At 38.9% G+C, this 16363-nt stretch overlaps 1 protein-coding gene across 4 annotated transcripts in view; it reads left to right on the forward strand.

Annotated features, from left to right (window-relative positions):
• The window catches only part of LOC121305286 (leukotriene B4 receptor 1-like), a 36044-nt gene extending 20013 nt beyond the window's left edge, over positions 1–16031 (forward strand). For all 4 annotated transcript variants that reach the window (XM_041236868.1, XM_041236872.1, XM_041236869.1 and 1 more), the window contains 3 exons: positions 7839–8369; positions 10792–11457; positions 15542–16031. In XM_041236868.1, the coding sequence (XP_041092802.1) occupies positions 7839–8369; positions 10792–11455 (1195 nt within the window). In that variant the 3' untranslated portion in view covers positions 11456–11457; positions 15542–16031. The remainder of the gene's footprint in view (positions 1–7838; positions 8370–10791; positions 11458–15541) is intronic.
• Positions 16032–16363: the final 332 nt, after the last annotated feature.

The raw sequence follows: 16363 nt of genomic DNA on the forward strand, positions 1-16363 counted from the left end.
CAGTCCAAATCTGTTGCAACAAAAAAGCAAACAGAACAAAAAAAAAGAAACTGCAGACTTGAGTAGATATCTGCAGAGTGATCTGCAGAGCATCTTATGTGCTTATTGTATTAATATTGACTTACAGAAATGTAAATTAAGTAAACATAATCATATCAAGCAATGTATGGGTTAAGTACTTCCAATTGAATATATCAAACATTTTAGTCAGTAAAATCTTTAGAAACTGTCAGACAACAACCATCACATGAGACTTCCACATTTTCAAAGTCTCAACTCCAGTCTTTAATTCACTCCTACTTTTTGAAGGAGACCAAGCGTCTGTTACTTTAATAAAACTAGAACCGAGCAACTAAGTGCTATATTCCAGGTCACTTTAGCACTCTGTTTATGATCATTATGATGACGATGTACCTGCAGAATATAGAGAATCTGTGGAAGACTGAATTATGCAGTAGCCTGCAAATTCCACTCTTTTATTTTACAGGCATTTAAGTGTTGTCTGTGTGTAGTCCTACACAACATTAAATAATAATACACAAGGAAAATCAGAAATACCCCTCTGTATTGAGTACCTTCTACTTGACCCTTTTCCCTTCAGATATTTGCAAATATTCTGAGTAGTTCTGAGTGCAGTGTCTCAAATAGGGACTTTTATGAACTAGGACTGTGCTTTGGACTGACTATTACAAGTTTCTCATTTATGTTTTAGAATTTCTTTAGTGTGCCCATAGTGTGAAACCTCGTTGTTTTTCTAAAGTGGATTATTTGTACCAGTATGCTGTCCTGCCACTTTTAGGAGCTGTGTGGTTTTGGCGTTATCCAAATTGATTACAGTTAGTAGCTGAACATGTAATGCAAATGATTAACTAACCATTTCAATAGAAAACATTTTAACTAAAGCTTTTGACGCATTTTCAGCCTCTCGTTGAGCAGTATATCATACAAAAAAAACATTTAAACAAATTAACAATGAATGTATTGGAGTTATTTGCTTTGTGTGGCGTCCTGTCACTCTATAGTCACACATAATATTGTAGTGATCTCTGATCCCGCAGGCAGGCGCATCACACAGGGCAAGGCAATCCAGACACAGGCAGAGGGTGGCTTGAACCCGGGACCACGCCTCTGGTGCCAGGAGCTCTTTTTGCGGTATCGGCGCTATGCTTTAGTGCAAGGGGTCCCGGGTTCGCGCCCGCCCTCTGCCTGTGTGTGGATTGCCTCGCTCTGTGTGATGCGCCTGCCTTCAGAAACCGAGATCGTTACAGTATTCTATTGAGCAGATGTCCTGTTCCTATATTATGTAGCCATTGTTTTGTTATGGCCACCCTTTGTTGGTTTAAATGCTTAGGCACACAAAAATACTTTTTGTTACTGTTTTACCTTTTGTCATTTTTGCAAACCCTGTTCGACTGGGTGGCTGTCAACTGTATGCCATAACCGAAGCGCCAGAAAGGTTCCAATATGGCAGCGGCCTGCGTTTCCAGCCGACCCAGAAAGCTGAAAAAAAAAAAAAAGAAATACTGGCCAAACGCTTGACTTTTTAACAAAATTGCTGCATTGTTATTTTGAGTATAGCTTCCCTTTAAGGGAGACATTGTTTTTTCTAATTGGGTAATATTTATAGTTCTGTCACAATGTCCTCATTTTAAAGATACTGAGAAATACTTCCAGTTGATACACCTGCCGAGTGTTCTTTTAGTGTTACAACCATATTCTGCATATTTTATATGTATTAATTATTGGGGTGTGTGATTTACAGATACTGATTTAGATATATGAGAAATATTGAAATGGTGTACATAAAGAGAATCATCTGCTGTAGATGAAGATGCCTGGTATGGTAATTTACAAAATACAGTATGTTTATTTATTTAGTTTTGTACGATTTTGTACGACATACAAAATGCTAAACTCTTAATCACCCACTCAATTCTTTAAATGCTATTTCCTCTCTTAAAGACATATTTAAAATGCTAATATCTATTCTTGCAAAATACTTAATTACATTTTAATTTACTAATGAATAGTGCTGGCCTTGTCCATGTGAGAATGCAGAGAAACTTACAGTGTTTACTCATTTTTCAATACAGTGACCCAATGTGCACAACTCTTAACACATAATGAGAAACCGAGTGATAAAATGCAACCATTTAGACACATTTTTGCATGCTAACATACAACATGCATAATTGTAAATCACCTCTTCCAATCATAAAGTTCCCCTGTCAACCATTAGGACTTGTATCAAATGCTACCACTTATCTGAGTTCTTAACTATTTGATCACCTGGTAACAACTGGGGGTCATAATTGCAAATCACTTTCTCTGTGTGAGAATGCAAGACAACTTAATTGATAATTAGTTCATCACTACATAAAGCTCTGAGCTTTCTTGTCACAAAGACGGCCGGAGTGGGTGGCGTCAGACCAGAGCCAGGAAATAAACAACAAGAGAGAGGTGGAGTTTGGTGGAGCTGAGCGAATGCTCTCGCTCAGCATTTAATGAATGAACAGACAGACAGAAAATAAATGGTTGTAACAAACAAAAACAGGACACGGCACTTTCGCCAAAATAAACAGACAAACAAAATGGACTAAACAAAACACGGTGAGCAGATATTTAACTACGCGACTACTATTATAATTATTATTATTATTATTACCTCCACATCCAATCTCATTCTCCACTCACCGAACACACAACCCCGAGTGAGTGAAAACATGCTGCTTTTATGCAGCTGTACCGAGACTCGATTGCTAATCAGTCATTCAATTGGAGTCTCGGTACAACTGCACGTGAATTAATAAAGTGCAATTCCCCGTACTCACATATTATTACTTTTTACTTGCACGTGAAGTGCTGTGCAATCCTCGTGCCTAAATACAAATATACATTTTAAACACTCATGTTACACAGACCCATTTATATCCCGTGTACCAATGATTATACAGCAACACCACATATAACACAAAATACACACAGGGGCGGGCACTTTGCCACATTTCTATTACTGTGTTTTTTTTTTCCAACAGCAGTATTTGTGATTCTTATGTAAGACTCATTATGTTATTGTGTTTCAAAGATTAAAAAGAAAATGTTCAAACAAAGTTTCTTTTGTTTGTGACACATTATTTGCTTTTGGTGTCTTTATCGCCGCATGGTTGACTCCAGTGCATTCATTTTGCAATGTATACAGGATTTTGATCAGTAGTTTGGGTTTTGGTCATCTTTGGACTGCTACATGATATTTGATGCAATTGTATAGAATATCACTGAATGCTTACTGTACATTATTTAGAATATGTTTTATTCTGTAGGTTGCTATAATCTTGCTCATTGTAATGTTGATCATTTGAATATGAACAAATGACACTTTTAGACTTTGTTTTGATTTGAATTATTTTGTGTTTGACAGCATTATTTGCTATTGGGTGTTATAATTATAATTGATAATTACTACATCACTACATAAAAGGCTGTGAGGAAACAGTAGCGGTTTGTGACAACATGAAGCAGGCTCGACATCAAGGTTAACAACAACCAAGACGTGCCGTTGTCGCCAATGAAATCAGAGCAACCATAATTGACCATGTAGTGAACAGAGGCTTGTATTTGAGATCAGCTGGACTGGTCATCCAACCCAATCTGAAGAGGTCAACTGTAACCTCAATAATCCGAACATTGCGTACTGAGAACCGTTAAGTCAAGCGCATACAGTATTGGATTACACTGCATGCACATATGTGCAGTATTATAGTAATCACTGAAAAGCATTTTTACAGTAGTGTTGCTGTGAAATCTTTGACATATGCATTACTGTACTCTATGTTTTCTGAATTGAATGGAAAGAAGGCATTGGTGGGCATCACCGTATCCTTACTGCTGAGCAGGACATGGCTATGATAGAAATGGTCCAAGCCAAGAATAACAGTCACCTCAGGGAAATCCAAAGGAGACAACAGCATGTTTTAAGGGATAGATTCGATAAGCACAGTCACAGTCGAACGCATTTTGAAAAGGGACCAAATTACAATTTGGTCCCTTTTCAAAGAAATGAGGAAAGGGTGAAGGCATTGCAACGTCAATATGTTCATGTAAGTGAACAGTTATTTTAGAAGTACTACAGTAATGGTGTGAACAGTAAGTTCCATTATACTGCTGTAGGTATGCGAGTCGTGTTCGATAGTAGGGTGGTGACCAACCATATTTCTGTGAATTGTGAAAGTGAAGTGTAATCCACAGAAGATGGAGTTTGATGCCAGTGTTGACCGATATGAATTCCTTTATATAGATGAAGCTGGCTTCATTTTGGCCAAACGTCAACGCCGTGGTTGGCACCTCATTGGCCAGCGTACCACAGCCAATGATGTGACAGGGCACCGTGGTGGAAATATCGTTATGTGTGCCACCATTTCCGAGAGTGGTGTAGCATGAAGCTCATTGCTAGGAGCATACAGTTCAGTACATCTACTGAATTTCCTGCACAATCGCCTCATACAGCCAAATGCAGTGGTGTGGGACAATGTAAATTTCCGTTATGCAGTGGTCGTGCTAGAGTGGTTTTCAGCACATCCATAATTCATAATGATGTTCCTGCCACCCTTCTCAGGGCAATGGATGACGCTTGTGATGACATTGCAGCAGAGCTATGCCACTGATGGATACATCATTCAAGAAGGTTTTTTCCATGCTGCTTTGCAAATGAAGACATTATATGCAATGTCGATGAAAATCTGTGGCCACAAGCACAAGAGAGGCTTGATGCTCAGGGATGACTGATCTATGCATTTGCATAGTATTGTATTAGACCTTATTTTGTATATTTACTAGATTTTATTATTTTGTTCGCTATAATTTAGAACACTTTAGACATTTGTAATTTGAAAAAGATTTATGTAAACTGAGTTTATTTTACTTTTTTTTAGTGTTAGGTAACAATATTTGACAAAGATTAATTTATGTTATTTTGCTTGGATGATAAACAAAGAATTACATATTTTTTAGTGTTTGGTGCAGTATATGCTTTTGCAAGACGTTCTTATCAAATCTGACCCCCAAACTTGGGTTTTGTACATGTTGGAGGCTTTTGCTGCTGAGTGAATAGTTTGGGTTTTTTGTGTTAAGCGTTTCGAACCTTTTCACAATCTTTCAAAAACTGTGTTTTATCAATTGAAAAAAAACTCAAAAAACTGTGATATTGTACCATTGTACCAATGGGGCTTCTTGTATGGGAATAAGAAAATATATAATGTCTCTAAAAAGATTTCAGTGCAGAAAGGAAGTCTGATAATTATTACTTCTCTTTTTCTATTTTTGTTTCTTAAATATAAAAAATATATAGATTCCACTAAACAAACAATTATAATATACACACTTTTTATACAGGGATTTTATAGAAAGGAAACAAGGCAGTGGATGTACATAAAATGCAGCTTGTTAAAAACAGCTTAGTTAAATTTCAGAATTCTTGAGTGTCACCTCTAGTGTATAAGATCATTTTGCAGCTAAAGTGTCGCCACCCTGGAAATTGCATCATGTCCAGTGTGTGTTTGGGGGGGGGGGGGAGTCTTTAAAATCTTAAATGGAGATGACAAAGTTAACCTTAACCTACACTTAAACATAGTGCAAGAATCAGGCGCTGTTGTGAATTACAGTTTTTTACAATTGCTTTGACACATTTTTCGAAAGTTTCAAAGTGCTAAACTCTTAACACAAAACCCCAAACTACTAACTCCAGTATCAAAATCCTGTAAACGGAGGAAAATGAAAGTCTTTGAGTCAAATGCGATAAATACATAATGCATTAACGATTTACAGCACCAGAACATCAAATAGTTCGACATTTTCATTTTAATCATTTGAGCATAATAATCTAACATAATCCTTAACAAATAATATTATTGAACACAAATAATACCAATATAAACAAACATAAAACATGCATCTTTGATTAAATCAAATAAAAAGCTGATATAAATCACAGTGAACAAAAATATAACTTACAGTATTGTAAAATATACAGAATAAGATATGCAATATGCATTTGGTATGATATTCCACCCCATTCCATCTGTTATCAACTCTCTCTTCAGCATGAGGCTACAGCTTTTCACCCACATCAGTCCTCATTAGCCAGGCACCGTGGGTAATATCTCTTGGAGTGCCTTATCCAGCCCTTGACATTGTGCCAGACTACGACAAATGTAACTCCAGCACTTGGATGTACGAGGCGATTATGCAGAACATTCCAAAAATTCAGCAGATGGGCTGAACTGTATGGCCCTGGCACAGGATTTTGTGCCACAACTCCATTTTGTGATATGGCCGCACACATTGTTATATTCCCGCCCCGCTGTCCCGGCACATCGACTGTGGCATGCTGGCCAATAACGTTCCAACCACAGCACCGACATTTGGCCAGATTGAAGCCTGCTTCAACTCGTCGTGGTTGACTCCTGCATCCAACTCCATCCTTGTCTAAAAAACAGAATTCATTCATGTGATTTACTGTCATTTCACAATTCACAGAACAAGGCTGACAGCCCTCCTGCTGTACTGTAGAACAGAGGCCACATATCAAAAGAATATGCACACAGACACAATTCACAGCCAAAAAGCATCTCGCTGTTCATATCATCACTGTAGTACTAGCAAAATTACTGTACACTTGCCTGAACGTATTCACGTTGCAATGCTTTCAGTCTCTCCTAATTTCTTTGAAAAGGGACTAAATAAATTTGTTTCATAGTTATTTACTGCCTTTTCAATAGGCGTTCAATAGTGGTTGTGCTTATGGCATCAGCCCCTTCAAACATTGCAACATCTGCATGATGTTTTGCTGGATGTCTTTTAGGCGATTGTCATTTTTTGCATTATAAATTACATTTCCTTGCATTCTTACATGGACGAGGTCATTTGCAACAATGAACACTAATTGTTGCCAGACCCTCAAATAGTTAAGTATTTTGCTAGATTATCATATAGCATTTGAAATAGGTTTTTAGGAAGGACAATAGTAGTTAAAGACTTGAGTAGGTGATTAAGAGTTTTGCATTTTGTATGTAAGCATGATAAAATGTGTCTTAAGGTCAGAATTATACAACTATGTTTGTTTTGTTGTGTTAGGAGTTTTACACTTCGGAACAAACACTTATTTTAAAATAATTGCAACCTGAATTGTGAAGCCTTCAATGAATGGAGTTGTAGCTGGACAGAGGCCCCTGTGCTCAAGTGTGGAGATGGTTCAGCGAACACACTTACCCAGCCTGAACAATGGGAAGAACAGTGAAAGAAAGAGACCATGATAGCCGCAGCATGGCTGTGTTTTGATTTGTGTGTTTAAACCTTTTGTTTGAACCTGCGTTGAATTTTGTTATGTTGTAAATAATAAAAGTGCTCAATAAAAGTGCTAAACTGTGGCTAAACTGAGTCTGGGTTCACTATTTCAAGGGTGCAGACCAGCCTTGGCTGGGATATTAGTGTGCATACAACCATACGTTGACAATGACAAACTTCAGTTTCTTACATCAGCCAAATAGCCTTCTACATATACATTTTATTTAGGGGATTGTACCATGACTGTCGTGGGTCTGTGGAGTTTAATGTCAATGTCCGAAATGTGTGTCACTCGTATGGTCTGTGTTGCTGATGATGAATCATTGGGACCCTTTAACAACTGACTAGACAAAGTTCTGGGATCAGTCAGCTACTTGGAATTGAATGAGCATTGTTAAGGTTTTTGTCTTCATTTATTTTGTTCTTTCAAGACAATGTCATAGCTCTGCTTCTTTAAAACTGAAGAAAATGTTTATTTGTTTTTCCCCTTCCTTTCACAGGATCCTGATCCCCAACTGTATTCCAGACCAGCGTGAAACCATGAATTTCTCCTCTTCCTCTCCCCCCTCTCTCCCCCCTCAACCTCCTCCCTCCTCCCCTGGCTTCTCTCAAATTCTAGGCGCTGTCATCCTGATCTTGGCATTTGTTCTGGGTTTCCCGGGGAACTTGTTTGTGGTGTGGACAGTGTTGTGTCGCGTGACCCGGCGCTCCGTCACCTGCCTGCTGGTCTTGAATTTGGCCGCTGCAGATGCCCTGGTTCTGCTCAGTGCTCCCTTCTTCATGCGTTATGTCATAGGGGGCAGGGGATGGGAGTTTGGGACGGTCTTCTGCAAGCTGGTTCATTACCTCTGTAGTATCAATATGTACGCCTCCATCTTCCTCATCACCACCATGAGCCTTGACCGCTTCCTTGCCGTGTCCCGCCCCTTCCTGTCCCAGCAGCTGCGTACCAAGAAGGTCCTGCTTAAAACTCTGCTGGTCATCTGGAGCCTGGCTTTCCTCTTCGCGATTCCCATGCCCTTCTACCGCAGGTGAGCATTTATAAGAGGAGATATCGGGTGTATTTATAAGAGTTGAGATGGGCACATGCTTTTAAAAGAGAAGAGATAGGGTCACAATAGTCTTCTACTATGTTTTTTTAAGAAAGGACAGAGTTTTCATATCTGTAAAAATTAAAATGAGGAATTTAAAGTCTAATAGTGGAGACTCATGGAGTCAGTGGAGCACAGAGGTCCCTCAGGTCTCCCCTAGTAAAGGAACAGCCATGTGGTGTGCAGGGTGAGTCATACAGTGAGTGCAGTGCGGTGCGGGGGTCCCTGAGTGTCTAAAGGTACAGCTGTGTTGTGCAGGGTGGGTCACCCTGTCAGGGGAGGGCAGGGGTTCCTGAAGTCTTCCCTAGTAAAGGCACGGCCGTGTGGTGTGTAGGGGGAGTCATATAGTCAGGGGGGGAGCAGGTTTCTGGCTGTGCCAAGTCACTGGTCTTAGATAGGGATCACATGCTTTTAGAAGTGATGAGATAGCAACCCTTCTTAATAAGATAATTTATTATCTGCATTAATGCGAGAAATAGGCCTTAATCTTCTTTCTGAGTCTCTAGAGAAGATATAGGGTCTACATACAGCAATGAGCACATTTATTAGAACACCACATTGCTTTTGTAGTTTTGGTTTGTTGTGCATATGAAATTAAACCACTTACTGAAAATTGTCAAAATAGGCCAATTAGCGATTGTCTAATTTAATTGATGACTTTAATAGGCCACACATGCAATTCTTTTAAAATAGAAAGCAAAAAGGAACACATAGCCACAAATTATAAAACACATGAGACTTTTCAGAAGTCGTTTAAGATGCCTAATTAAAGCATAAAGTGGTCTAACATTTTCACACACAAGTGCCTATTGTTTCTATATTACTGATAACTCACCGAAAATTGAAATTCTCACACCCAGAGCTATATAAAGGATATAAATGACACATTTGAGGTGTTCTTATACATTTGCACACTGCTGTATGAGACTGCATTTACTAGACAAAAATCAGGTTGCTTTAATAAAGAACATTTTTGTTTTACAAATACTGCTGCCTGTTCTTGACTGCCGAGATGACATTTATATGTTTGATATTTTTTGGTACCACTTTACATTAAGTGTCTCGAATTGCTATGTATTTACATGGTAGTTACTTAGTAAATACATGTGTACTTATACATCATTACAAAGTCATTATGCAGAGTAACAGTATACCTTTTCACACATGAGTGCCTATTGCTTATATATCACTGGCTACTGATTGAACATTGAAATGCTCACACCCTGAAGTTTTTACGCAGGTAGGTATATAAAGGATATGAATGACACATCTTGAGGTGTAAAATAATGTAGATTTATACATGCCTGTAGAAGAGATAAGACAGAGATCCCCTTGTCTTTCTTCATATTTCTTATCAACACTCCTGACATGAAGATAATGAGCAAACTTCTAAAATTTGCAGACATCACAAAGCTTTGGGTGTGGCCAACACACTTTCTGCCACCCAAAAAATCCCCCAAAAATATTTTGACTGTTTACAGAACTGGGTAGAAATGTGGCAAATTAAATTTAATGGCAACATAAGTAAAGTGTTACACACTAGCCACAAAAATATAGGATACAAATAGAACTAGACTGTCAACTCATTGCTGTCTGCAACCAGGCATGTAAAGAATGATTGTGTTACATGGTCAAAAGTGTAGTGTACACATCAATTGAAGTTATAACGAAGCTGTGTAATGCACTGGTGAGACCACACTTAGAATACTCTGTTCAATTCTGGTTATCGCATCACCAAAAGGACAGTGTGGACTTGGAGAGAGTCCAACAAAGATTAACCAGTAATCCCAGGGCTTAAATGAACAAGCAACAAAGATAGGTTAAAGGACCTGAATTTATTTAGCATAGAAAAGGAATAGGACTTTCTAAAATCTTAAAAGGAGTTGACAAAGTTAGCCCAAGTCACTATTTTAAATGCAGCACAGAGACCAGGACCAGAGGACACAGTTAGTGAAGATAAACAAAGGTCAGATGGTAGGAGACAATGGGTTACCAAGTCATGTTGCTGATGTTGAATCGCTGGGATCCTTAAAGACCTGGCTTGACACAGTTCTAAGATCATTCTGTTACTGGAAACTATATGATCATAGAATCATGAATCTTGTCCGTACATTTTCTTATATGAACATGACATGCAAAAACATTTTACTATCTATTAAAAAAGGAATAGACATAGAGAAAGTGGTGAAAATTTAACTAAAAAAAACCCTAGAGACAATGATGCGAGGGGTGATAAAAGGTAATAGATAATGTGTGACTTACTTAATTGAATGTAGGGTAAAAAAAAATGCTATAATCACACCTGTGGAAAATCCAGCCCAGTGTTACAAACAGATTTTATTTTTGTTCTTTTTGAATACAGCGTTTTCCCAAAAGGAGGATTGTTTTACTGCATACCGTTCCACAGCGATCCAAAGCACATGGTTTTCCAATACCTGATGGAGACCATCTTTGGATTCCTTATCCCGTTTGCCATAATCGCATTCTGCTACACATATGTAGGCTTGCGGCTAAGAAATGCCATGTTTCAAAGAAAAGGAAAAGGTAGCCGAATCATTCTTCTCATCGTGGCTGTCTTTGTAGTCTTCTGGATGCCCTACCACATCGTGAACCTGATCCAGGTTTCGAGTGCTTTAGCTTGGGAAGAATCGCTCAAAGAGGCTCTCCTGAATGCTGCGAAAACAGCCAGGCCCAATGTGACGGCCTTCGCGTTCTTTAGCAGCAGCATCAACCCTATTCTCTATGTCTTCGTCGGGAGTTCCCATATCCGCAGCGCCGGCTTGAATTTCATGGCCAAGATGTTCGAGGGGACTTATTCCGAAGGGTCAGGATCACGCCGGTTTTCCAGGAGCACTCGCTCAACACGTAGCGGATCCCTGGAGGCTACTTCGCTCCGGAAGATATCTCTAAAACCGGTGAAGGACAAGAGACAGGGTCGGGATGTGGAAAGAGCTGGAATGATGGCCGAATTGAGGAGGGTCTGCACGACTGATGAAAAGGAGACAGGGAACCAGTCTTCATCTTAGAGGTGAGTCTTACAAGTGAGTCAAAATGATAGATTAGAAGAGCAGATACTATTTATTATATATCACAGTCACGTCTCTTCAAATATCACTTTTGCTTTAACACAATAAATCTTTCAACAGAATAATTTGTTAATAATCCTTTGGGCCACATATTCAGAATATAATTAAAGTATGTTTCCTTCACCTTAGACATATTGCCAAGGTGAGGCGCTTCCTTATACAGCACGATGCTGAGAGACTGATGCATGCCTTTATATCTTCTAGGATTGATTACTGCAATGCCCTGTTCTCTGGTATTCTAAACTGTATTCTGTCACAATTGAAGCTTGTTAAAAAAAAAAAAACAAGTGAGCACATTACCCTAGTGTTAGCAGCCCTCCACTGGCTCCTGGTGCTGTCCAGGACTGACTTTAAGGTCCTTCTTATTGCCTATGAAGCCCTAAATGGTTTGACTCTGGCCTATTTGAAGGATCTTTTAGTCCTGCATGCCCCTGGCAGGCCACTCCGATCCCAAGATGCAGGGCTGCTATCTGTCCCAATGATTTTAAAGCAAAGGACGGGTGGTAGATCATTCAGTCACAGGGCACCTGAACTCTGGAGTGCTCTACCATGCACAGTGAGAGAAGCACCTACATTGGCAATTTTTAAAAATAAATTGAAAATATACTTTTATAATAGGGCTTTTATATCTTTATAATTTATATGTATGTGTATGTATATGTATGTGTGTGATTGTATGTATGTATGTACTGTATCTCTAACTCTAAAGCTAACTCTAACTCTAACCCTTACTCTAAAGCTAACCCTAACCTAATCCTTTTCTGATACATGTGTGCACTTACATATATTGTGCAAAACCAATTTACATGTTAAGTACACTAACTATGCATAATATGTGTAAGTACACATGATTTCCATTACATGTGAGTAGATGCTGAACTTCATGCTGATTTGAACGCGGCTCTCACCAAGGTAAAGCACCAACTAAGACGTAGCTTTGCAGTAAACTAATGTGATCCATCTGCATCTCCATCCATTTGCATTGTTTTCCATCTGATGATGCAGATATCCTTCTGTCTGGTGTTGATTGCTGAAATGTAATGCTGGCTGCAGGGATCAGCTCATTTTGCCTCCCCAGCGCATCAGCACACACAACGGCTGCGATGCTGGCTCCAGAGATCAACCCAGTGTGATCTCCCCAGCGCATCAGCATGACAACCGTCTGGATTGAGCTAAGTAGGGTACATCTCTGGGGTCTTCAAGTGGGCACCTTCCATCCTTGGTGTTTCGTTGACTAGCCCACGACACCTCAAGAGGGTTCAACAGTGATTCTGGCGTCCCAGCATCACCCCCGTCCATCCCCCCCACTCAGCTCAGTCCAGCTTACTTACCTGTACATCAACGTTGCTTTCTTTCTATTGTGCTTTAGATCCCCATCCAGAATCTTTCCTCTCCTCCTGCTTTTGCACCTCATTGACTACCAGCTTCCTCTGTTGAGCCGGGGTTGCCTTGTGCCATGTAGGAGGAGCTGAACTGAGACCAAAACCTCCTTTTCCATGCTGAACTTGTCCCATAATCCCTCCGATTCGAACGACAGCCTTAGCATCTTCCATAGCTTTCTTTGCCATCCATTTTCTTCCAGTTTTCAACACAGGTGTTGCCTCCCTTACACATTTGTCGCGTGAATCTACTAATGTCATTTCCAATTAGACTTTGGCACACTTAAACTCCTTGGTTAGAGCAGAGATTGGTAGCTGCAGTATTCCTTTACAATAAAATTCCACTCTGCTGAGGCAGCGAGGAACTCCCAACCATTTCCTGACATATGAACTGATTAAAGCTTCCAGCTTCTCAACTGTTGTCAAGGAAACCTCGCACCCAGTCAGCGGCCACAGCAGTCTTGGCAGTAGACCAAACTGAAAGCACCAGAGTTTCAGTTTGTCTGTAAAGCGTTGTTGTCTATGCTCTTCAACCGCTTGTCGACTAACTTCTCCCACAAGAACTGTGTCCTTTAGATCCTCGTCGTAACATCTCAATAGACTTTTCTCTGGCTTTTCGGACACTGTTGGTATTGCCTCACCATTAATGTAGAAACTTTTATCTACTACTTTACCTTTAATTAACTACATAACTACTATGTAAATACACAGTAATTAGAATCACTTAATGGAAGTATTACCAATAAGTTCTGGAAATTTTACCTGATATGTCACCCATCAGTATATTTGTGGCAAATACTTAACCAGTGATGGCCTGTTAAGAAGGAAAAGCAAGAGAAATAAAAATAAGATGGAAAGGCAGATGAAAAGACATAGCTGCCATAGAAAAGCAAATTAAGAATTATAAACATTTTAAATACACAACTAACTAAAAAAACAACACAGCAGAGAAACAACCCAGAAGAGCCAGCGTGCTTTCCCGATGTCCTGACAGGATTGCAGCACATGCTGCCGCTCGCACCAGCAGGGAAGATGAATCCGTACCAATCTTTAAATTGGAGTCTGCAGAAACAGGTGTGTGTTGGACACAGGTGAAAACAACTTTAGAAACCCTATATTCCAATAAGTTACACTGATGATATAACTACCATAGTGGTTATAGTTGTAGAACGATAGACCACAGGCTGCAGCACCCTGGACAGTTCAATCAGTTTCAGGTTCTAGTGGAGTAGCTTTCTGTGTAATCCAAATCTGAACAGAATTCATCCACAAGCAATATTGTACTCCCATATTCAAATCAAATTGTGATTTGAATATAGTTATTAAAGAGTAAGCAGTGGGTTTCCAAAAAATGTAGCTTTACTCTTAATCATGTGTTGCTACAACTTTTTAGACAATGCCATTGTAATTTTTTCTTTTCATTGTTAACATCGACAACTTTTTACACTTATAGCTTCAAACTTTGTTGCAAAGTTCTTTTCAAAAAGTCTGCTCTAGTGTACTAGTGTTTGATATCTGTCCTCTAATTCACTGCAGGAAGAGCAATGTTTGTTTTTTAAATAAAGCATAACTTTAACTTAAATCTTCAATGTTTTAATTTCAGTGACCTCCCGCTATAATACCAGAAATTGTCACTGAACAAAAGACTGGAAGTACTTTTTTACATTATAAATGCATGGAATAACAACCAGGTGAAGTCTTAAGATCTGAAACACTGGGAACATTTTAAAAAGACTACATTGTGTGTTTTTTTAATTAGTTCCCCCCAGTAGGGGAGAATGGTATGCTACCAAGGGACTAGCCTTTTCTCCTTCCCAAACTTTTCGGTTTAAATGGACATGTTCTTGTAAAGTTCAGGGTTGATTTTAAGGTTATGCTTATTACATACAAAGCATTAAATGGTTTAGCGCCCTCATATTTAAATGATGTTTTAATCCCATACACACTTATACCACCACTGCGAACCCAGGACGTAGGAATGCTTACTGTCCCTAAGATTTTTAAAAAGAACACAGGAGGTAGAGCATTTGGCTTTACGGCTCCCGAACTATGGAATCAGCTGTCAGATTCTGTAAGGGAGGCACCAGCTATACTTTTAAAACCTGATTGAAGACATATTTTTATAATCTGTCATTCATATTTTAAATGTTATTACCTTGTATTGCACTGCAGTTTACCTGTATAGTTTTGCATTTTTAGATTTATCGTTGATTGTTTTTTGTGCTCACCAAACAATTACTGTTTTGTTCTGTTGTGAAGCATCCTGTGACAATTTATTGTGAAGGGCGCTATATTAAATAAAGATTGATTGACTGATTGATTGTTAATACCACTCTTGCCCATAGCCTAGTCTCTTGTCTATAGTGCTGAGTAGGACAAGTTGAAAAGTCACATTGAATGGAAAGAGGAAGGATGTTCAGTGCTCGGCACTTAGGATTCTCCAGACAAGATCAAAGCAGTTCCAAGATATTTTGAGAATAATAATAATAGGAGCAACAGAACCGGTTCAAATGATTTCAAACATCATAAAGTAGTAAAGGGAGATTTAAGAAAAAAAAAAACTGAAGCTGCTTTTCAATCAGTTCATATTCTTCAGCGTTTTAAGTCAGGAAGCAAAATAATCTCTATTTGTTTTTTTTTTTTACAGAGGAATGCTTGCCATCTGTTTTGAAGACTGCACAGATTTCTATGCTGAAGATGTATGCAACCCTGATCAACTCCTTGGAGTCGAGGGTCCTGGTGGCTCCTTCCCAACCCATAGGGAAAATACACAGCTCACTGCTACCTCTTCCACCTCTCTGAGAAATGCTTGAACATCTAGTTGTCTTCTATTTTCAATCTGCTAAGCCTGAATATTGCACATAATGCAAATTGCGCATTCATATTTATCTGTAGATGTTCATACCCCCAAAGATATAATTGTTAGACTTTCTTTAAACTATTATTGCTTTAGTTTTGAACAATGTTTATGTTTTTAGTCAGCACAATGGCAGTAGTTACAGTATCAATATACAGTTGTAGTCAAGAGTTGCATAACACAATGGAGATTTATAATTCTAGAAAATTCTCAAAAAAAAAATTATAGGAAAACTCTTTTGTAGCAAAAGTTTTACTTTTGCGGATGAGGGGGAAAAAAAGTTGCAAGAAATAAATGCCTACAATTATTTATTTCAGCATTTTTTTTTTCCAAAAATGCTAATTCAGAAGTATTCATACCCTGACGAGGAAAATTAAATGAATAGCTAGTTGAGGCATGATTCTTTACTTGGTCTTGGCTTTACTCGGTCTTCTCAGCTCTTACATCCCTGGAAGACAGCTTAGATCGTCAAACTCTGGTCTTCTAAAGCCTTTGGTTCAAAGATGTGTTACTTTTGGTGGGCGTAGTTTTAGCGTAGTTTTAGCTGTGTTGCCCCTTCTCTCTGGGACTCTCTCCGCTCGACTGCATTCAGGACTCCACATTTTTTACAGT

This window comes from Polyodon spathula, chromosome 42, assembly GCF_017654505.1.
Source record: "Polyodon spathula isolate WHYD16114869_AA chromosome 42, ASM1765450v1, whole genome shotgun sequence".
Taxonomy (NCBI): Eukaryota; Metazoa; Chordata; class Actinopteri; order Acipenseriformes; family Polyodontidae; genus Polyodon; species Polyodon spathula.